The 23,152-nt window shown below is 37.5% G+C and overlaps 1 protein-coding gene across 3 annotated transcripts in view; it reads left to right on the top strand.

Annotated features, from left to right (window-relative positions):
* Positions 1-23,152, top strand: part of THADA (THADA armadillo repeat containing) — a 314,312-nt gene that overhangs the window by 34,623 nt on the left and 256,537 nt on the right. For 2 of the 3 annotated variants that reach the window (XM_082672020.1, XM_082672018.1), the window contains exons 16-21: positions 8,493-8,644; positions 11,437-11,650; positions 14,305-14,440; positions 15,079-15,215; positions 18,658-18,816; positions 20,224-20,381. In XM_082672020.1, coding sequence (XP_082528146.1) covers positions 8,493-8,644; positions 11,437-11,650; positions 14,305-14,440; positions 15,079-15,215; positions 18,658-18,816; positions 20,224-20,381 — 956 coding nt within the window. The remainder of the gene's footprint in view (positions 1-8,492; positions 8,645-11,436; positions 11,651-14,304; positions 14,441-15,078; positions 15,216-18,657; positions 18,817-20,223; positions 20,382-23,152) is intronic. The other variant, XM_082672019.1, reaches the window with a different exon arrangement.

The following is a 23,152-nucleotide window of genomic DNA, read 5'->3' as shown; positions in this document are numbered from 1 at the left end:
CTCCGCAATGGAAGAGGCCACAACAGTGAGAGGCCCGCGTACCACACACACACAAAAAAATAAATAAATAAATAACACCTTACTTATTTAGGGGTTTTTTAAGATATGATTAAGTTAAAGATCTTAAAATGAGATAATCTTGGATTATCTGGATGGGCCTTAATGCCACTGCAAGTGGCATTGTAAGAGGGAGGCAGAGGGAAATGTGACAAAAAGAAAAGGAGGAGTCATTGTGACAGTGGTGATAGAGATTGGCATGCTGTGGCTATAAGCCAGGGAATGCTGGCAGCCACCAGAAGCTGAAAGACACGAGGAATGAATTCTCCCTTAGAGACTTGAGAGAGAGCATGGCCCTACAGACTCCTTGATTTCAGACTTCTGGCTTCCAGAACTGTGAGAAAATAAATTTATGTGGTTTTAAGCCACCAAGGTCATGGTAATATGTTACAGCATCCACAGAAAATGAATACAGGAATACCCATCAGTTTAGGGAATTTCAGTGGTACTACAACTGAATTTAGAAAATAAGGTTTTACCTGAGAGTGATTGATTATCCATTTAACAAAAAGTTTTCTGTGCATTCCTATATTTATAGTTAACACCTAGCTGTATGGGAAATATCTAGGCTGAATTATACTGGTAATTTTTCAATTGAGAGAATAGTTTAATATATTTAAATATACTTTAAAAGTGAAAAACCTGTGTCATCTTTCTAATGAATGAGTCATGTATAATTGGGCATTGACTGATGGCACAGTAATGATGTTAATTAAACAACTGGGAAGTAATGTAAATAGAGCAAACCATACTGTACCCATTAACTGTAAAGGAGGCTAAAGAAGCATGACTGAAAAATACAGGATAGGAAATGTAAACTCATTCTTCATCTTTATCTCAAGAATACTAATGTAGGTTTTTATATTATTTTATAGAAAGACTGTGATTTGGGATTAGTTAAAATGGCTTTTGCCTTTCCTCAAGTATGTCCTAGTTCAAGAAGAATAAGCCACATACATCTTTCTCATTTGGAATAAAATGTCACAATATTCATGGTGAAAAATTGGATTCCACAATTAGATTAAAAGGGCTTGTTCAGGGCTTCCCTGGTGGCGCAGTGGTTGAGAGTCCGCCTGCCGATGCAGGGGACGTGGGTTCGTGCCCCGGTCCGGGAAGATCCCACGTGTCGCGGAGCGGCTGGGCCCGTGAGCCATGGCCGCTGAGCCTGTGCGTCCGGAGCCTGTGCTCCGCAACGGGAGAGGCCACAACAGTGAGAGGCCCGCGTACCGCAAAAAACAAAACAAAACAAAAAAAAATGGGCTTGTTCAACAAATAATTTATTTAGTGCCAAGGATACACAGTATACAAAACAGAGTGCTTCCCATTTTAGAGCTTAGACTTTAGTGAAGATAGACAGACTAAGTAAGTCAACAAGTGATACGTAGAATTTCAGATGGAGATAAGTAGTATGAAAAAATATTTCAAGAAGAAAAGTGCAGGGAAGTATAGAGTGCCTGGGAGTTTGGGAGTAATAGCTCTTTCATACAATCGTGTCAGAGAAGGCTTCCAATTTGAGCAGAGCTCTTAACTAACCAATGGGTCAAAGGGGAAATTAGAAAATACTTTGAGAGGAAAGAAAACAAAAACACAACTTACCAAAACTTATAGGATGAAGCAAAAGCACTGCTAATAGAGAGATTTATATAACTGTAAATGCCTACATTATGTAAGACAAAAAGATCTCAAATGAATAACCTAACTTTACACCTCATGGAATTAGAAAAAGAAGAGCATACTTACCCCACAGTTACAGAAAGAAGGAAGTAATAAAGATTAGAATGGAGAGAATGGAGATAAATGAAATAGAGAATAGAAAAACAATACAGAGAATCAGCAAAACCAGAAGTTGTTGTTTTTTTTTAAGATCAACAAAGTTGACAAAGTTTTAGCTATACTAAGAATAAAAAAAAGATGTAAATCACTAAAATCAGAAATAAAATTAGAGACATTTCTGCTGACTTTACAGAAATAAAAAAGGTTATAAGACAGTACTGTGAACAATTATATTGTATTTCTGATAAATTAGGTAACCTACATGAAATGGACAAATTGCTAGTAATATACAAATTGCCGACTCAAGAAGTAGAAAATTTGAACAAACCTATAACAAATAAAGAGATGGAGTCAAAAGCCTCTCAAAAGAAAAGCTCTCAGCAAAGAAAAGTCCAAGGGGAGTGGCTTCATTGGTATATTCTGCCAAACATTTAAAGAAGAATTAATGCCGTTCCTTCTCAAACTTCAAAAAAATTGGAGGAAGGAACATTTCGTAACTCATTCTATGAAGCCAGCATCACTCTGATACCACAAGAAAACTACAGCTGTATCTTATATAAATATAGGTGCAGAAATTCTCAAGAAAATGCTAGAAAACCAAATCCAACAGCATATTAAAAGTATTATATACCATGACTAAGTAAGTGGAATTTATCCCAGGAACACAAGGGTGTTTCAGCATAAGAAAATATAGTAAATGTAATGCACTACATTAGAACAAAAGAAAAAAAAAAACATGATAATCTCAATGGAGAAAAAGTATTGACAAAATTCCACACCCTTTTAGACAAATAAACACTTAGCAAACTAGGAATAGAAGAGAACTTCCTCATTATGATAAAGGACACTCATGAAAAGCCCATAGACAACACCATATTCAATGGTGAAAGACCGAAAGTTCCTCCCCTATGATCAGGAGCAAGACACAGATGCTTACTTTCACTGCTGCTATTCACCGTTGTACCAGAAGTTTTAGCCAGAGGAATTAGGTAAGAAAAAGAAATGAAAGGTTTCCGAATTGGAAAAGAAGAGGCAGATTTGAGCAGAGGTGTGATTGAAGTGACAAAAACTTCATTTGCTTGCCCTATGAATTTCACAGGGTTGGACTAACTTGCGAGTTAAGATTAAATGAATTCACATGCTGATTTATATTGAGCAACATTCCTCTAATTAAGCATAGAAATGTTTTCAGGTATTACGAGGGGTTAATTCATTAAATGTTAAAGGTTCTTCACATCCTGCTATGAAATCCTTATTCCCATAGGTTTACTCTTAGCCTTAAGAATTAAATAGATTTGGTGACTGTCATCATTCTTTAGTGATAGTTTTTCTGTTAATTTCTTTGTTGGTTGAAAGTCATCTTTTTTTGAGAAGAGCTTTTGGGAAAATGTAGTTCTTAATTTCTTGCACATTCAAAAATGTTTATATTGCTGTTATACTTGATACTGGAATGGGATTTTGATATGTAGATTTTCATCACCCCTTTTCTCCCTAAGGATTTGGTAAGCATTGCTCCACTCTTCTAGCACTACATACTGCTGTGGCAAAGAGTGAAGCCAGCCTGATTTTTTCCACGTTGTAGATGAATTGAACTTTTTGCCTGAATGGCAAAAAGATTCCTTCTTTACTGTTGATGCCCAGGAATGGTATTAGGATATGTCTTTTTTTTTTTTCAATAAATATAATCGTTTATTTCAATGGTTAATAATGTAAATGTTACTTTAAAAAAATCAACCTGTTCACACATTTGTATATTAAACACTGAAATGATTATTCCATATTGATAGTAATTTTAACCTTATTTTTTTTTTTGTAACAGTTAATCTTTATTAAAAAAAAAACTGGGGCTTCCCTGGTGGCGCAGTGGTTGAGAGTCCACCTGCCAATGCAGGGGACACGGGTTCATGCCCCGGTCTGGGAAGATCCCACATGCCGTGGAGTGGCTGGGCCTGTGAGCCATGGCCGCTGAGCCTGAGCGTCCGGAGCCTGTGCTCCGCAACGGGAGAGGCCAGAACAGTGAGAGGCCCGCGTACCACAAAAAAAAAACAAACAACAACAACAAAAAAAACAAAGAAACAAACAAAAAAAAATTGGGGGTAATATTTTTATAATAGACTATGGGCAATGCAGATACCTCAACTTATCCATCAATTATGTTTATCTGTGTTATAATAGGAAATTCACAGAGTAATCAACCTACTCGGGTATTTATTTGAGGGAGACCTAACATTCTGGGGTTTTTTTTGTTTTTTTTTTTTTTGCGGTACACGGGCCCCTCTCCTGCCGCGGAGCACAGGCTCTGGACGCGCAAGCCCAGCGGCCATGGCTCACGGGCCCAGCCGCTCCACGGCACGTGGGATTCTCCCGGACCGGGGCATGAACCCACGTCCCCTGCATCGGCAGGCGGACCCTCAACCACTGCACCACCAGGGAAGCCCACATTCTGTTTTGTTTACATCACTGCCTCCTCTTCCATCCTCCACTCTGATTCTTTCAGTCAACCAAACCTAAGTGCAAGTAATACATGTAGTTGAATGGATGCCTAGGGAAAACTACATATTTGAATAAGATTCAAATCAAACAGGCAGATTTTTAAATTATTTAAAGGATATGTCATTGTATTGATTATTCTATGTCAGTTCACCTAAGACATGGTAGGCCTTTGGATTCTAGGATAAGAAAGTTTATGAAGGTTTTTTTAAAAGATGTATTCCTGAATTTATTTGTTTGTACTTGTTTATTTGAAAAATAACTTAGGTATCTTGTATAATAATATATAACTTTTTGAAAGAGAATGAAATAGTTTTAAACAAATCTTTAAAAACTACTTATTTCCTTTCGTTTGTCTCTAGGTATTTTTTGATTTCTTCAGTGATCCATTGGTTGTTTAGTAGCATATTGTTTAGCCTCTATGTGTTTGAATTTTGCAGTGTTTTTCTTGTAGTTGATTTCTAGCCTTATAACGTTGTGGTCAGAAAAGATGCTTGATATGATTTCAGTTTTCTTAAATTTACCAAGGCTTGGTTTGTGGCCTAGCATGTAATTTATCCTGGAGAATGTTCCATGTACTCTTGAAAAGAATGTGGACTCTGCTTCTTTCGGATGGAATGCTCTTTAAATATCAATGAAGTCCATGTGGTCTAATGTGTCATTTAAGTCCTGTGTTTCCTTATTGATTTTCTTTCTGGATAATCTGTCCATTGATGTAAGTGAGGTGTTAAAGTCCCCCACTATTATTGTGTTACTGCCAATTTCTCCTTTTATGTCTGTTAACATTTGCCTTATATATTGAGGTGCTCCAATATTGGGTGCATATATATTTACCGTTGTTATATCTCCTTCTTGGATTGATCCTTTGATCATTATGTAGTGTCCTTCTTTGTCTCTTGTGACAGTCTTTATTTTAAAGTCTATTTTATCTGATGCTAGTATTGCTACTCTGGCTTTCTTTTGATTTCCATTCATGTGGAATACGTTTTTCTATCCCCTCACTTTCAGTCTGTATGTGTCTCTAGATCTGTATGAGTTTCTCATAGGCAGCATATATATGGGTCCTGTTTTTGTATCCATTCAGCCAGTTTGTGTCTTTTGGTTCGAGCATTTAGTCCATTTACATTTAAGGTAATTATTGATATGTTCTTATTGCCATTTTATTAATTGTTTTGGATTTGTTTTTGTAGGTCTTATTTTCCCCCCTTTTGTTTTTATGGTAAAACTTTTATGATTAAAAACTCTTCAGAAAGTAGGCATAGAGAGAACATACCTCAACATAATAAAGGCCATATATGATGGACCCACAGCTAACATCATACTCAATGGTGAAACGCAAAAAGCATTTCCTCTAAGATCAGGAGCAAGACAAGGATGCCCACTCTCGCCACTTTTATTCAACATAGTTTTGGAAGTCCTAGCCACAGCAGTCAGAAAAAGAAAAAGAAATAAAAGGAATCCAAATTGGAAAAGAAGTAAGACTGTTACTGTTTGCAGATGACATGTTGCTATACATAGAAAATCCTAAAGATGCTACCTGAAAACTGCTAGAGCTCATCAATGAATTTGGTAAAGTTGCAGGATACAAAATTAATATACAGAAATCTGTTGTATTTCTATACACAAACAGTGAAATATCAGAAAGAGAAATTAAGGAAACAATCCCATTTATCATTGTATCAAAAAGGGTAAAATACCTAGGAATAAACCTACCTAAGTAGGCAAAAGACCTATACCCCCCAAAACTGTAAGACACTGATGAAAGAAATTGAAGATGACACAAACTGATGGAAAGATACACCATGTTCTTGGATTGGAAGAATGAATAATGTTGAAATGACCATAATACCCAAGGCAGTCTACAGATTCAGTACAATCCCTACCAAATTACCAATGGCATTTTTCACAGTACTAGAATAAAAAATTTTTAAGTTTGTATGAAAACACGAAAGACCCCCGAACAGCCAAAACAATCTTGAGAAAGAAGAATAGAGCTGGAGGAATCACTTTTCCTGACTTCAGACTATACTACAAAGCTACAGTCATCAAAAAAGTATGGTACTGGCACAAAAACAGACACATAGATCAATGGAACAGGATAAAAAGCCCAGAAATAAACTGATTCACTTATGGTCAGTTAATCTGCAACAAAGGAGGCAAGAATATACAGTGGAGAAAAGACATTCTCTTCAATAAGTGGTGCTGGGAAAACTGGACAGCTACACGTAAAAGAAAGAAATTAGAACATTCTCTAACACCATATACAAAAATAAACTCAAAATGGATTAAAAACCTAAATATACGACTGGATACTATAAAACTCTTAGAGGAAAGCATTAGCAGAACACTCTTTGACATAAATTGCAGCGATATTTTATGGGTCCATCTCCTAGAGTAATGGAAATAAAAACAAATAAACAAATGGAACCTATTTAAACTTAAAAGCTTTTGCACAACAAAGGAAACCACAAACAAAATGAAAGGACAACTTACAGACTGGGAGAAAATATTTGCAAACGATGCTACAGCCAAGGGATTAATTTCCAAAATACACAAACAGCTCATATAGCTTAATATCAAAAAAACAAACAACTCAATCAAAAAATGGGCAGAAGACCTAAATAGACATTTCTTCAAAGAAGACATACAGATGGCCAACTGACACATGAAAAGATTCTCAGTGTCACTAATTATTAGAGGAATGCAAATCAAAACTACAATGAGGGCTTCCCTGGTGGCGCAGGGGTTGAGAGTCTGCCTGCCGATGTAGGGGACACGGGTTTGTGCCCCGGTCCAGGAAGATCCCACATGCCGCGGAGTGGCTGGGCCTGTGAGTCATGCCCGCTGAGCCTGCACGTCCGGAGCCTGTGCTCCGCAACAGGAGAGACCACAACAGTGAGAGGCCTGCGTACCGCAAACAGCAACAACAGCAACAACAACAACAAAAAAAACTACAATGAGCAGGAATTCCCTGGCAGTCCAGTGGTTAAGACTCTGCGCCTCCACTGCAGGGGGCCTGGGTTCGATCCCGCCTCAGGGAACTAAGATCCTGCAAGCCCAGGATTTTTTTTGGTGTGGCAAAAAAAACTACTACAATGAGGTATCACCTAACACCAGTTAGAATGGCCATCATTAAAAGGTCTACAGATAATGAATGCTGGAGAGAGTGTGGAGAAAAAGGAACCCTCCTATACTGTTGGTGGGAATATAAATTGGTGCAGCCACTATGGAGAACAGTATGGAGATTCCTTAAAAAACTAAAAATAGACCTACCATATGATCCTGCAATCCCACTCCTGGGTATATATCGGGAAGTGACAAAAACTCTAATTCAAAAAGATACATACACCTCAGTGTTCACAGCAGTACTGTTTACAATAACAAGACTTGGAAACAACCTAAATGCCCATTAACAAATGAATAAAGAAGATGTGGTGTGTGTGTACATAGACATACACACACACACACACACACACACACACACACACACACACAATGGAATACTACTCAGCCATAAAAAGGAAAGAAATAATGCCATTTGCAGCAACATGGGTGAACCTAGATATTATCGTATTAAGTGAAGTCAGAGAAGGACAAATATGCTGTCAATTATATGTGGAATCTTAAAAAATGATACAAATGAACTTATTTACAAAGCAGAAAGAGACACAGACAAAAAAAACAAACTTATGGTTAGCAAAGGGGCTAGTGGGGTGCAGGGGGGGCGATTGCGATTAATGTATACATACTACTTCATATCAAATGGATAAATAACAGGGACCTACAGTATAACACAGGGAACTATATTCAATATCTTGTAATAACCTATAATGGAAAAGAATCTGAAAAGGAGTGTGTGTGTGTGTGTGTGTGTAAATATATATATCTGAATCACTTTGGTGTACACCTGAAACTAACACATTGTATAGGAACTATTCTTCAATTTTTAAAAGTGGTTATTGAAAAATATTTCCTATTTGTAGAATTGTAATACTTATTATTTTATCATTTTAGTAAATAAATTATTGGAAATATTTTTTACGCTGTTGTGGGTAAAATATAAGGTGTGAGTTCTTACACTAATTTTCTATAAATTTGGACACATAATTTCAAAATGTTGATTTCCTTTTCCTGCTGTTCACTTCAAAAAAATTTTTTTTTTAAATTTTTAGGTAGAGTCCAAACAGTATATCAGCTGAGTCATGATATTGATGTTGGTCGTTTCCAAATGCTAATGGAATGTTTAACTGGCACTTTTGAAGAAGTGAAAATTTTAGCATTTGATCTTCTAATGAAGTTACCAAAAACATTTGTACAATTTCAGGTATTTGGACTTTTCTTCTGTTAGTGTAAATGTGGTGTATGCATGAAAACTTTCTATCTTAGCAGCAGTTAAAGCAGTCTGTGGATTGTCCAGGCTCTTTGCATCTGCCTTCTTACTAAATCTTCTGTTTCAGTTATCATTAATACCTCTCCTGTTGCAGGTAGTGGAATGGAGAAGGTAGGGATGGGTAGTGGGGAAGGAGGAAATATTGTAAGAGAAACAAAATCCAAATCAGTGATCTTTGCTTTTTTTAAAAAAATTGTTTTGATAAAAGGGGAGGTGTAGGAGGCAGTAGGTTTTATTGTTTACAAGATTATTGGTAGATTTCAGTTAACTGTGGTCTCCCCAGTTCCCTTGGACATGTTAATATTCGATCAAAACACATCACTTACAGTAACTTGATTTTTTTTTTAGATAATCTCCCTGCATAGTAGACTGGGAAGCTTAGTGTAAATGAGGTAGAGAACATGTTTCTGATCTTCCAACAAGTAATAGCTAAACTGAGACTGAAACTCAGAGTACTTGAGGTTAACAGCATTTTTCTCCCTGGGTGTTGTACCCCATCCCCAGCCCCCATGCTCTTCCTGATGCCTTGCACTTCCCACCATGGGGTGAGAATCAAAGATGGTCTCAGGGGTGAAGGCAAAGCTTGGGGATGGGTCTTCAGGAGACCCTGGTACTTGGCTCTACCCTTGAAGCTTATTCTGGGGCACTGAGGTCACCAGCAGCTGTCGGGTCACTGGCTCTAGAGCTTTGCTGTGGCTCCCTGTTGGAGCTGTATACAGGCCACGAGAGCCTTTAGGGGTGGGAGCTGAGCCATGGTCTGGGCTCTAGCTATTTGGCTCTGTTTAGGTATGGCAGTTTGTAGATGCAGTGGGATTCTGTCGGAGCACATGTCAGAGAGCCTAAGGTGTCTGTTACCACTGCTTCTGGACGGCATTGCAAAATCTCAAACATTTCTGACTTGGGTTCACATTGAAAGTTGCTCCCTGGTGTCCACCTATCCTGGTGGTCTTTCAGGTGCCCTGATGTGCAGAAACTTCTTTGGTACTTAGGCTGCTAACTTTTGTACTTTATAAGCATTTTTAAAGAAGATGCTTTCTCTTTCTCTCTTTCCCCTTCCACCAACCCTCGCCTCTTACCATTCATCTCACTGTAGCTTCGTATCATATGTATAACTATGCCTCATTCCTGGCTAGTATTTTGAGAGTATCTGGAGTGGGGAAAGGTATATATTATGGCACCTATATGAAAGACCTGGTCCTTACATGGACTATGAAGGCCCCTCAGGGGGGCTCTGTGTATCTAATTTGATAAACACATGCTTGGTATATAGACACAACTTAAAGAATTCAGGAAACTTAGTAGCACATATAGCTTGCTATAGGATTCTGGTAGTTATATATCTGGTCTGGCTTGTGTATTAGTAAATGGTCCCAGATTGAAGATTTTAAATTCAAGATTTTAAAATATTAGTTATGTATTATATTTTCAAAGTCTTTCTTTGGGTATACCCTATGTAATATGTAATTAACTTTTTTAATATAGCTAACTTGAAAACATTTTTTGAATGCTAGCCTAATCTCTCTAAGGATCTATATATTCATATTTTGATGGCATATCTTTCTAATATATGACTTTACTACTCACCTAGTCTCTTGCCCTTCTTTCTTGTGGAGCTACATATCCAAGGTCTTTATATTTTGATTGACCTGAGATGATAGAACAAAGATGCTCTTTTAGATTCCAAAGGCTATTTATTTTGTTTCTTACTAACTGGTTGGTTAGTTTAGGGACTTAACTGTCAGTTACAAAAAATGGTTGAGATGCTTAATTGATTCTTTCTAATATTTATTTAGATTTGAATTTTAGCCACTGTCTTTCAGTTTTTTAGGTCATAGAAAATTAAACAGCAAATAGCAAAGAATTTAAATAGCAATAGGCTGATATTTGAGTCTATTATTTGATATTAGAAGACATTATTAAATATTGGTATACCTAGATAATGATTTTTTCCCTTATATTAGACAGTTATGAGATAATCCTAGTAGAATCAATATTGTTGAGCAACGAAACCCTAGGTTCCAGTGTGGTGAACATGCAACTTGTCAACTGTGGAGTTGGGACTAGGATCCATGTCTCCTGTCCTCAGCCCTGTACCTTTCCATGTGTATTACAGTGAACTGCCCTTTGTTCTGTCTTCTTGAGGACAGGCTGTGTGAGTGCATGTTTAGATGAGATATAGGTGTGGGAGCTCTAATGCAGAATTTCTGAGGTTGATCTTATCACTTTATTTTTCACACATATACATGGAGCTTTGCTAGGAACAGCCTGGTGAATTTGTATTTTCATATGTATGTGTATTTTTCTCCATTGAACTAGCTGTATGGGAAGGGGGTGGGGAGAAAGGCAGGAGCATGACTCCCAGTAAAACAAACCTTGACATACAGAAGAACTCTGGGCTATATAGAAATAACGAAGATGATCTGGTTATAGTATAGCAGAATTTCTACAGGAAAAAGTATACTTTTGCTGAAGAAAGAGGTACTTAAAAAAAAAAGCTTTATCCGGACTTCCCTGGCAGTCCAGTGGTTAAGACTCTGAACTTCCAATGCAGGGGAACTAAGATCCCGCGTGCCACTTGGCGCAGCCTAAAAAAAAAACAAACTCCAGCCTATATTCAGAGAATTAATGTTCGTATCGGTTGTCAGTTGTGTGGCATAAATATGTGTTATTCCTTCAAATTAAAGAAATGTTTAAGTGATAATGACTGAGTCTCTGCTTTATCCTAGGATTCAGAGAAACTACAAGGCTTATTCCAGGCAGCACTGGAGCTCAGCACAAGCACCAAACCATATGACTGTGTAACAGCTTCCTACCTACTGAACTTCTTAATCTGGCAGAACGCTCTGCCGTCATCTCTGTCTGCTTACTTAAAAACTCAGCGGGTTGCATGTGGAGATGGGGATAAGTCTGCTGCTCTGGTGGAAAGTAACACATTAATAGGTTCGTATTGAGTAAATGACCTTTTGCTCTTATTTATCAAAACCAATATCTTACTTTCTTCACTATTAATATGGTTGGGCTATCTAATGGTTAAGCACTTTGTGGTTTTTTTTTTTATTTAAGAGTTTACCAGCTTTGTAGTTTACCAGCATATAAGTATATCATGAATTTCTCCTTTTCAAATAAATAGTTTACTCAACTATATTGCGTCTAAATAGAGGATTCACGTTAAATAAGTACATATGCAAATGTACATTAATAGAGCTTTTATTTAAATAAGACCTCTTTCTCTACCAAAAATGTACTTTTTTTCTACAGAAATTTTACTATGACTGTAGCCAAATCATCTTTGTTAATTCTATATAGAGCAGAGTTCCTTTGTCTGTTGGGGTTTATGTTTTAACTGGCTGTCATACCCTTGCCTTTTACTCTTCCCATATAGCCAGTTCCAAAACCTAGGGTCTGAGTTGATTTAGATCTAATGATTTTAAACAAATATTTGTTGGGGGTTCATGTAGTTAATTTTATCCAAGTAAATCTTCATTTTGGAATTGTACTATAAATAAGGATAGGTAGAGATTTTTATTAAACAAAACAGAGGTCAGATGTTGAAAGAGAGTTGACAATTATTCTCTCCAAGATAGTAGAAAAAGCCATGAAAAAGAGAACTAATAATGGGAGAAAATTAGGAGGCCATGGATAGTTCTGGTGGAAATGTGGCCATAGAGCTGGGGATAGAGAGATGACAGTGCCATGGAACATGACATGTGCCGAACTCTAATTGCTTCAGGGCTGGATTCCAGAGGAGACCCCGATAAGATGATAAGAAGAGGTCTGCAATTGGGGTGAACTGGGGAGTTCATACTTCATGTAAAGCCTTTCAAATTTAAGACATTTTTAAACTTTTTGAAATATTTCAAACATACAAAGAATATTTAAATATATAGGATTTAAATAGTAATAATATAAAAATTTCACAAGTTCTGTCCCCAAGCTAGGTAATAACACTCAGCTTAAGAAGTATTGATACAACAGCACCCATAACTTTGAAGCCTCTTCTTTATCCTAGCTCCCTCCTCCTACCATGTAATTACTGCCCTATGTTTTCCTTCCTTCCTTCTTCCCTCCCTCCCTCGCTTTCTCCCTCTCTCCCTTCTGCTGTGCCAGGTCTTAGTTGTGGCATGCAGTCTTCTTAGTTGTGGCATGTGAACTCTTAGTTGCATGCCATATGCTGCATGCATGTGAGATCTAGTTCCCCGACTAGGGATCGAACCTGGGCCCCCTGCATTGGGAGTGCAGATTCTTACCCACTGGACCACTAGGGAAGTCCCTCCTATACACTGTTGATGGGAATGTAGAATGGTCTGGCCCCTTTGGAAAACAATCTGGTAGTTTCTTGAAAGGTTAAACATATAATTACCATATGACTCCACAGTTCCTCTCTTGGGCATTGTCTTAATCAGCTCAGGCTGCTATAACAAGATACCGTAAAGTGGGTGGCTTAAACAATAGGCATTTATTTCTCACACTTCTGGACGCTGGGAAGGTTAAGATTAAGGTGCCAACAGATTTGGTTCCTGGTGAGAACCCTTTTCCTAGTTTGTAACAGCAGCCGTCTCAGTCTGTGCTCACATGGAGGAGAGAGTAAGCTCTGGTCTGTCTTCCTCTTCTTATAAGGACACTAATCCCATCCTGGGGGTCCCACCCTCATGACTCAGCTAAACTTGATTACTTCCTAAAGATTCCACCTTTAAATTTCTTTGCATTGAGGGTGAGGGTTTCAGCATGAATTTGCGGGGCGGGCAAGCAGGGACACACAAACATTCAGTCCATAATGGTCATATACTTAAGAAAAATGAAAACTATGTCCAGACAAAAACTTGTGCATGAATGTTCATAGCAGCATGATTCTTAATAGCCAAAAAGTGGAAACAACTCACATGTCCATCATCTGATAAATGGATAAATAAAAGGTCCATACAATGGACTGTTACTGAGCTGTTAAAAGTAATGAAATATTAATATATGCTACAACATGGATGAACTTTGAAAGAAGCCACATATTGTATGATTCCATTTATATGGTATGTCCAGAATAGGCAGAAAATGCTTAAGTGGTTGCCTAGGACTGGGGAAGGTGAGAGGTGCAGGGAGGGGAGTGACTGATAATGGGTGAGACTTTTTTGAGGGGGGGAGGATGAGAATGTTCTAAAATTGACTGTGGTGGTGGTTGCACATAGCTGTGAATATCCTAAAAATCCTTGACTTGTACACTTTAAGTGTATAAATTGTATGGTATATGAGTAATAGATCAGTAAAGCCATTGTTTTTTAAAATCTGTCCAAATAGCACATGGCACATAGGCCTGGGGTCTGTTAACCCAGGTAGAGGATGTCTAGGAGAAATGATCCAGAATGAATGCTGTAAATGGATCCAGGAAGTTAGGGCAAAGACACAGTACTACCTTAACTGGAAATGGAGAACAGGCTGGATAACCTTGAAAGATCTCTTTTTTCATTCAAAAACCTCTAGTATAAAGTTCAACTGAGTTGGGTGCTTTCGTGGAAACTGTTGTGCTGTGTACAAATTTGTAAATGTGTTTTTAAACTGGCGTTATTTTGGTGGGTTTTGGTGGGTTTTTTTGCTTTTTCTAGTTATCAAATGCTTGTTGGAAAATCTTGAGGAAGAAGTATCTCGGGCTGAAAATTCTCTGCTTCAGGCAGCAGCATCGTTTCCAATGTACGGGCGGGTCCACTGTATAACAGGAGCTTTGCGGAAGCTAGCTCTAAAGTAAGTATATCCCCCCCGCTCTTTCCTCAGTACTCACTTCTGAGCTTTAAACACTTATTGGAATGTGTCCTGGGAAAGGAACATATTGCCTTAAAGGTAATTAAAAATTAGATTTTAAAATGTACATATAGGGCTTCCCTGGTGGTGCAGTGGTTAAGAATCTGCCTGCCAATGCAGGGGATACAGGTTTGAGCCCTGGTCCGGGAAGATCCCACATGCTGCGGGGCAACTGAGCCCGTGTGCCACAACTACTGAGCCTGTGCTCTAGAGCCCGTGAGCCACAACTACTGAAGCCCACGAGCCACAACTACTGAAGCCTGTGCGCCTAGAGCCCGTGCTCTGAAACAAGAGAAGCCACTGCAATGAGAAGCCCACGCACTGCAACGAAGAGTAGCCGCCGCTCACCGCAACTAGAGAAAGCCCGTGTACAGCAGCAAAGACCCAACACAGCCAAAGATAAATAAATAAATAACTTTATTTAAAAAAATACATATATACACATATTTTTATGTCTTAAATATTTTATAGATTGCACGATTTTGAAACCCAAATTCTTTTGACCCCTTTTGTCTATTAATTTCATCTTGAAAATGTGATTTTTGCTCTTAGTGTAAACTACCCTAATGTCTTTGTTGCAGCAGCCTGCAGTTGGTGAATGAGTGGAGACCCGTGGTGGAGAAGCTCCTTGTGACGTCCTACAGGCTTTCCGCCGTGGTGTCTCCAGTTATTCAGAGCTCCTCCCCAGAAGGCCTCATCCCCATGGACACTGATGCAGGTCAGTAAATGAAGAAAGCTAGAATTACTATGTTTTTTCCCCTAATCATTTCTTCAGAGAGATACAGAGGCTAAATAGGGGGAAAAGAAATTATTATTATGACTAGTGATATTTCTGCCTTTTTAGTAATATTTTTAACTATGAAAAAATAACCAAAATAAATAAATAGCCAGGTGATCAGCAAGGTACTTCCTCTTCTGGGATGAATTGGGTTTTATAATATATCATTTCAGAATACAACCTACCAGGGTTGTATTCTGGCAGGCAGTATAAAAATTAGAGAGAAGTTGATGGGGTTCAGTCAGAGAAGGCAACTTGTTAGAAATCTGAATAGGCAAAGACCATTGGACATACAAAGACCATTTAATTTAAAAAAAAAAAAAATTGGAGGAGATAGTCAAAATGCCCAAAACCGAACTCATGAACTTTCATCTGTCTTTTCCTTCCCAACTCTTGTATTTTTGCAAATGGCCCTACCAGAGACCTGTTTATGCAAGTCAGGAGCCTAGGGCTGCTTGACATCTCCCCTTTGCTCCTTATATCTAGCCTGTCTCCACGTTCTTTCAGTGGTGCCCCTTAAATAGCTTTCAAATCTCTTTTTCGTTTATCTGCATCTTCTTACCTTACTGTAGGCTTTTATCCTCTCTTGTTTCCCCACATCTACTTTTATCTCCTTCCATTTCCTTTTTACCACATCCAAAGTAATCTTTTCTAGTCATATAATCTATCATGTTACACATAATCTTTACTTAACCCTGTGCTCTGCCCACCCCCTCTTCCTTTTTATTTAAAATACGTTAGTGACCAGGTCCTGTAATAGTTTTGCTCCTGCTACCTTGCCAGTCTTGTCTCTTAGCATTCTCCCTTTCTCATAGATTTCTCCTTCATGGAGTTGTTGCAGTTTAACAGGAATCTTGTCTGTTTTCCTCCCTTGTGCTTAGCACAGTGCCTGGCAGAAGGAGGTACACTATCAATAGTTGTTAGAATGAATGAACAATTCCTGAAAGTATAGGAACTAAATTCAGTGCCTGGGATGCCCGTGGTGGTATGTGTATACAGCAGTTCCCTCTTAATCTGAGGGCTGTATGATCCAGGACCCCCAGTGGATGCCTGACAGTGCAGATAGTACCAAACCCTATACAGACTGTGTTTTTTCCTATACATACATACTTATGTTAAAATTTAATTTATAGATTAGGCACAGTAAGAGATTAACAATGATAACCAATAATAACAGAATAATTATAACAGTATACTGTAATAAAAGTTATGTGAATGTGGTCTCTCTCTGTTTCTCTCAAAAAATCTTACCACATTGTGCTCACCCTTTTTCTTGTGTTGATGTGAGATGATAAAATGCCTGTGTGATGAGGTGAAGTGAGGTGAATGACGTAGGCATTATGACGTAGTGTTAGGCTACTGTTGACCTCCTGGCAATACATCAGAAGGAGGAGCCCTGACGATGTTGGTGGTTGGATGTCAGCTGCAGACGATGTTGATGGTTGCGGATCCCAGGTGGGATGGAGAGGGACAGTGTGAGGGGATTACTGGATCTGTACTACAACAGGCCAGAAGGAATTGGCCGTTAAAGGTATATACTAACATGAACGTTCCTTTGAACACCTAGAAAATCATGAAGTAAATTTATATTTTGGTGTTGAAGTAAAGTTGGTGAATGCATTTTGGAGTGCAAATGAGAGGCTTCTATTAAAAACATACTGAGTAAATCATAAACACACACTGCATCATACAATACAATACTTTGGGCCGATAATTAAACTAATCTAGAGTTGTGTGGTTGCATAGAAAATGTTATGTTTTGTTCTCCACTAAAAATGAGTTGGAAGGTTGGTGGTGGTTCATGATACTAAGATACAGTTATAGATTTATTTTGACTGATAGTCTAAATACTAAAATTTGTTGGTTTAGTTTTCCTACTTAAACAGTGCATAGGAATAAAGAACATCCAGTCTGATCGCTAATATTTGGATCAGGCCATACCAATATATTTTGGGTGAGAAATCTTGAATGTTTGTCACCAGTTGTGGGTAGGGCCTTCAGAGTATGCTAAAATTTTGTTTGTTATTAAAGTTTTAAAATATCTGTCAGTCTCAAAAACTGTCTATGGTCCACTAACTTTTCCTTAATTTTGCCTTTTTTCCTCTGGTTGTCTCCATTTTTCTTATGTCTTTCCCATGTTATCTGCCATGCATTCTGAATTCTTTGAAAAAAGTCTCCCCTGAAAGCCACAAAAATGGTTCTTAAAATTTTATTCTGTTTACCCCTCTCTTTTTTCTTAATCTTTCTATGGTTTCTTTTTGGGCCAGTGTTACTTTCTCGTGGCTATCAAAATTTGTTTTTGGCAAAATTTCATGGAAGCCACAAGTGAACATAAGATGTTGGCTGAACCATTATGATACCAGTTTGGGTCTTTGTATTTCCCATAATACCTAAAATATAAGTGTGTATAATAGGTATACAGTAAGTAACCCATTCTTTGATTTGTTAATTGGTTTTAGATGATTACCTGTTGTTATTTTCTTTCAAAATCTGAGCCTGCCTAGCTCTTTATTACCTAGTCATCCATAAATTCCTTCAGCCCATGTTACTGAACCTCTGCCATGACCCAGTTTCTGTTCTAGGTACTAGCAGTTGAGCAGTGAACAAAGTCTTGCATTCGTGAAGTTTACATTTCCTAATCCAGCGAGTGCTTACTAAGAAATAAAAATGAATTTTAATATAATACTAGGACTGGAAATCTAACTTAGAAAGCAGTATATTACTTATTCATTTCAAAGCCAAATATGGAGTTTTCATGGTATTCCTGGGCCATAAAAGATTATTTTTGTTGGTAGTGGGGTTTCTTACCTCTTAAAACAAAATTCATTGAAATTTATTGCTCTTCCTTCATCTATTTGAGCACTGTATTTGAGATTCTTAGACAACACTGAGAAAAGCAATGTAAGGGAGATGGCAGCCTTTGTCTATGGACAGTTTCTGTTGTGCTTTTTTGTCCAATCTTCATCCTATTTAAAATATTCACCATATTTTGAAAGTACACTCAAGTGTCATGAAGACCTTACATAAATAATTTTCACATTATCCATCCTGTGAGTCCCTTCTTATAGTGCTAATTATCAAGTACTGAAAATTAGAAAATTTTTCTTTGGCTGTACGCGGGCCTCTCACCGTTGCGGAGCACAGGCTCCGGACGCGCAGGCCCAGCGGCCATGGCTCACGGGGCCAGCCGCTCCGCGGCATGTGGGATCCTCCCAGACCAGGGCACGAACCTGTGTCCCCTGCATCAGCAGGCGGACTCTCAACCACTGCGCCACCAGGGAAGCCCTGAAAATTACAAAATTTTTGAGGGCAAATACCTGCGAGGGACGTCTTCATGTGATGTGGAACTGGGGTTTTACATAATCTCATCTCTCTCCCTCAGAGTCAGCAAGCCGCTTGCAGACGATTTTGAATGAGATTCAGCCCCGAGATACTAATGATTATTTCAATCGAGCTAAAATTTTGAAAGAATGTGATAGCTTTGATTTGGAGGACTTGAGTGCCAGTGTACCGAATATTGATACTTCTGCAGAAATCAAAGGTATATATAAAATCAGCATTGTAGTCAGTATTTAAGCGACAAATAAAATGTGCAAAATGCTCTTTTTCTATAGTAAATCAGAGGCTGCAAATGTGTGTAGTACACTTCTAGAAAATAAAGTCTTTTTTGAGCTTATAAATGATTTATTTTGGGGAATGAGTTTATAAGACTTTACCAGAAAATGGTGTTCACCAGTGCAGTGTATAAGGTGCTTCAGCAAAAAGCCTTTGAGTACTGAAACCTGTCTTGACAGCTAGGTGATGTAGGAACAGTGATGCACAGTGAACTTGGGTTTGGGGAGCAGTCTGCTTCTCCCAGCACTATGGTTTGATGTTGTGAGAGTCCTCGTAGTCAGTCAAACAGCCTTTTAAGGAAACAAATTTATGACTCAGAGAAATGTGAGCTGCTCTGTTGTACCAGGCCTCCAGAATTCAAATTCTTACTGTTTGTTTTCTCATTAGTTCTTTTATAATTTTCTATAATGCTGTAAAAAGTCATCAGAAGCAGTAATATCTTATTTATTTATAACATATTCTACATTCTCCACTAGATGGGGATATTGTCTTGTAAAAATTTCTCTTTATGATTTTTTTTTTTTAATTACACAAAATAACACAAATGTATGCTTGTAATAGTTTCAAATAATACAGAGATAAATATGAATTAAAAACAAATTAATTTTGTTTTCTTTCATTTTCTTATTTCCTCCTCAATCCTACTTCATCCCTCTTTAGTATACATCATTTCAGACCAATTTTATGTATTTAAGTGTATGTACATTTATCCTTTGAGTTTAGTGGCCTTTTAAAAGACAAATGGGATTACGTTAAAAAGTTTATTTTGTTAACTTACATTTTAAATTTAATAGCTTCTTTTGGATTTTTTTTTTAATGTCAGTACTAAAATATTTCTAAAGCTAGAAGAAGAGAGTAAGGATTCTTATAGCTAATTGACCGTGGAATTTAAATATATTTTGAAAGAGAATTTGTATTTTCCTTTGAAAGAAAAGTCGTATCCTATTCTTTTACTGACATAGCAGCCACCCTCACCAAAACAAATAATAAAATACATTTATTATAGTCATATTTTATGGATAACTGAGAGGCAGGAAGAGTTTGTTTCATTAACTTCCAAAGGTTAGACTTCGGTTTTAGAATAATATTGTGTTTTATTTTTAAATTTATTTTGAATATAGTATATTAAATAAAATACTGTGATTCCTACCCATAACACATTCCCAACAAATGTTAGTTATTTTCTCCTGAATAAATATAGCATATGCCAAATTGGTTTGTTCAAGCAGATTATTCTTGGGGAAATTATGAATAAGCTTGTTCTAAGAAACCTGGGATGTGAGTAATCAAGTGCCTAGTGTTGCAATAGTTTTTTTTTTTTTTTTTTTTTAAGGTAAAGAAGGAAAAACATGTGACGTAACTGCTCAGATGGTGCTGGTATGTTGTTGGAGAAGCATGAAGGAAGTCGCTTTACTGTTAGGCTCACTGTGCCAGCTTCTACCCATGCGGTCTGTGCCAGAATCTCCTGATGGATTATTGACAGTGGAACAGGTAGGGTAGCTGTTTATTCCACCTGGTATAATTTCTGGTCAAAGCATAAATCACAAACTTTTATTTAAAAGTTAAATAACTTAAAAAAAATTTTTTTAATAACTTAAAAAACAATTTTAACATTTTTCTTGAATAAAATCTTACAGATGTCAACTGAAGAAAGTTCATTAAAGTATAGGAATTGGATCTTGCAATCCGTTTCCAAACTTTGGCATTTGTAGAAATGTTTTTATTTTTCTAAGTTATATAAATAATGATAGCTTTTACCTCACTTTTAACTTCAGTATTAACATTTGAATTTTTATTTCTCCATTGAACACACACAAACTTAAAATTCAAATGTAAATGAAATTGTCTATTTAGTAAAATTCCACAAACCTCTTAAATTTTGCAAAGAAAAAATATATATATATTTTTTCTTTATATACTGGTTGATTATGGATCTCACGTTTCCCTCTACATTGATGATAAAGTTGTAGTTACTTTGGTTTTTTTGGCTGACTTTTAAGACCACAAAGTCAGTTCCATCTGGGACTATTCAAGTGACTTGAGTGCAGTGTTTATAAGAAATTAGCTTACCACAAGCATTTCATTTGGAAATATTTTAGATTTATTAGATTTCTGTTTTTAATTGATTCCCTCTTCCTTTCCATATGGTTTCAACAAATCCATTTCCCACCATTTTCCAGCAAAGATACATAACATGTACTTTCATTTTTAACCTTTTTCAAATAAAGATAATTTCTCCCGTAGGGTGTTATGACATTTAAGAACAAAACAAATATTGTAGTATGCTAATGCTGATTATTTCTGTAATAACCATGTGACCAGTTCCATGGAAATAATGCTAATATTTTTATTCTCACACTCTCTGTGGCTGATATGTTTGCATCTGGTTAACAGCTGGGCTTGTGATGTTGCAAGGCTCTGAGACAGAGAACGGCAGAGGGGAACAGAACACTGCCAGCTTCATTATGTTCCTTATTCTCTTCCAAATCAAACAGGCGTTAGTGTCCTAGAGTTACTTGCAGTCCTTACTGGTGACTGGCTGGAGTGCCAGCGCCAGCGTCTTTGCTGGGGAATCCAGCTATGATTAATGGTTACTTCACTGATGTTCACCATCTCACTAAGAAGTAAATATGGGCTAGAGCCCCTTGACTTCTCAACTTTTCAAGGACAAGTTAAAACATCTAGTGTTTTAGGTTTGTTGGCCAGTGTTTAAAAACAAAATTAAGGGAAACATATTTTACTTTTACTATAACTGAGAAAGACCTGAAAGCTTCCTGTGAAAATCATTTTGCCCTGACACCTTTTACAGAGCACCCAAATCTTATGAAGTTATATGGGATATCCAGGTTAAATTGGGAATTAATTTTTTAAAATTGGGAACTAATATAAAATAGAAGAGATGTTTGTAAAACAACAACAATAACAAAGAGAGGCTCTTATAAACCAAAGAACTCTTCTGATGACTGTCTTCTTGAATAAGAAATAGAATCCTGTTTTTCTGTAAAATATCCATTTCCATTCTAATAAGGTCCAGTCATTTCTCCATGTCGCCATTCATGTGGTGACCCCACATATATATGTTTGAGAAGAAATTAATGACTGAGTGAGTGAACAAGAGTGTATGTGATGGCACTGTTCTGACATTGAAACCCTGCCCTCTGTGGAAAACTTTAGTCTTGATCATGCTAAATTTTACTAAAAAAATTAAAATGCTCTTAAAAAAATTATTAATTTTTTTACATTTAAAAAAATGCAGGGACATTTAGTCAATGAAATCTAAAGTTATCAAGAAATTAGTATTACTTATATTACTAGAGGATTCCTGCTTTTAAACATATAGTTTTGTTCCGTGAAATTCCTTTAAACTAAACATATTCCTATGTATTTAGTACTTTTAAGAGTTAAAAATATAAATGACAGAGAAGAATGCAGTCTGCATTGGAGTGCTGGGGCCACACCTAGGGTCTACCTTCCTTCCAAGGGCATAGCCGCCCTGGCATCACTAGTTCTTCTGTGCACCTAGTGGCAAAGCTACAAATGTACGCGTCAACAGTGTAGGTGAATGTGACCACAAGAGACCTGCAGAGGCAGGGAAGTGACTTACGGGCAGAATGCTCCGCGTTGTTGGGGAGAATTGGGAACTTGGATTTCTCATTAACAAGAATCATAAAAACCATGATCTCCTTTTCTCTCAGTGGATGAAGGAAGTTGTTCTATAGAACCTGATATACTGGTGTTCAGCCTGTTGCTTCTCTTGCTCTCCACTCACCCTTCACTACTGAAAAAGGAATAGGATTCTACTGCCATTTTATATTTGAGGGCTCACATTTTGACGACGGAGAGGATTTCTCATGGAACTCAGCTCCTTTAAGCCCATCCTGATTTTACAGCCCTTTGTTAAAGGGGTGACAACTTCCATCCCCCATACATGAGTATAGTTTATACTAGGCCAGCAGGTGGTGAGACTCCAATTTGGGGATTTTTGCTGCTGTACGAGGAGAGGAGCTGGTGCTCGCTTATAATTCTGAGTATTCAGTGCTGTATTCACATACTGTTGGAGCTGGAAGGCTCACAGAGATGATATTATCCAGCTCTCTTGCACAAGGGGAGACTGAAGCCCTTGGATGTTACCTGGTTTGCCCAAGATCACAAAGCTGGTTTGTGGCAGCTCTGGGACAGGAACCTGATTCTTCTGCTTCCCAGCCTGTATTCCGACATGACACAGTGCTGCCTTTGTTCTGAATGGCTCATTTAATTTTTCT

This window comes from Grampus griseus (genome assembly GCF_964374135.1).
Source record: "Grampus griseus genome assembly, chromosome: 15".
In the NCBI taxonomy this organism is placed as follows: domain Eukaryota; kingdom Metazoa; phylum Chordata; class Mammalia; order Artiodactyla; family Delphinidae; genus Grampus; species Grampus griseus.
The sequence above is the reverse complement of the archived record's forward strand: the minus strand, read 5'-3'. Positions and strand labels throughout refer to the sequence as shown.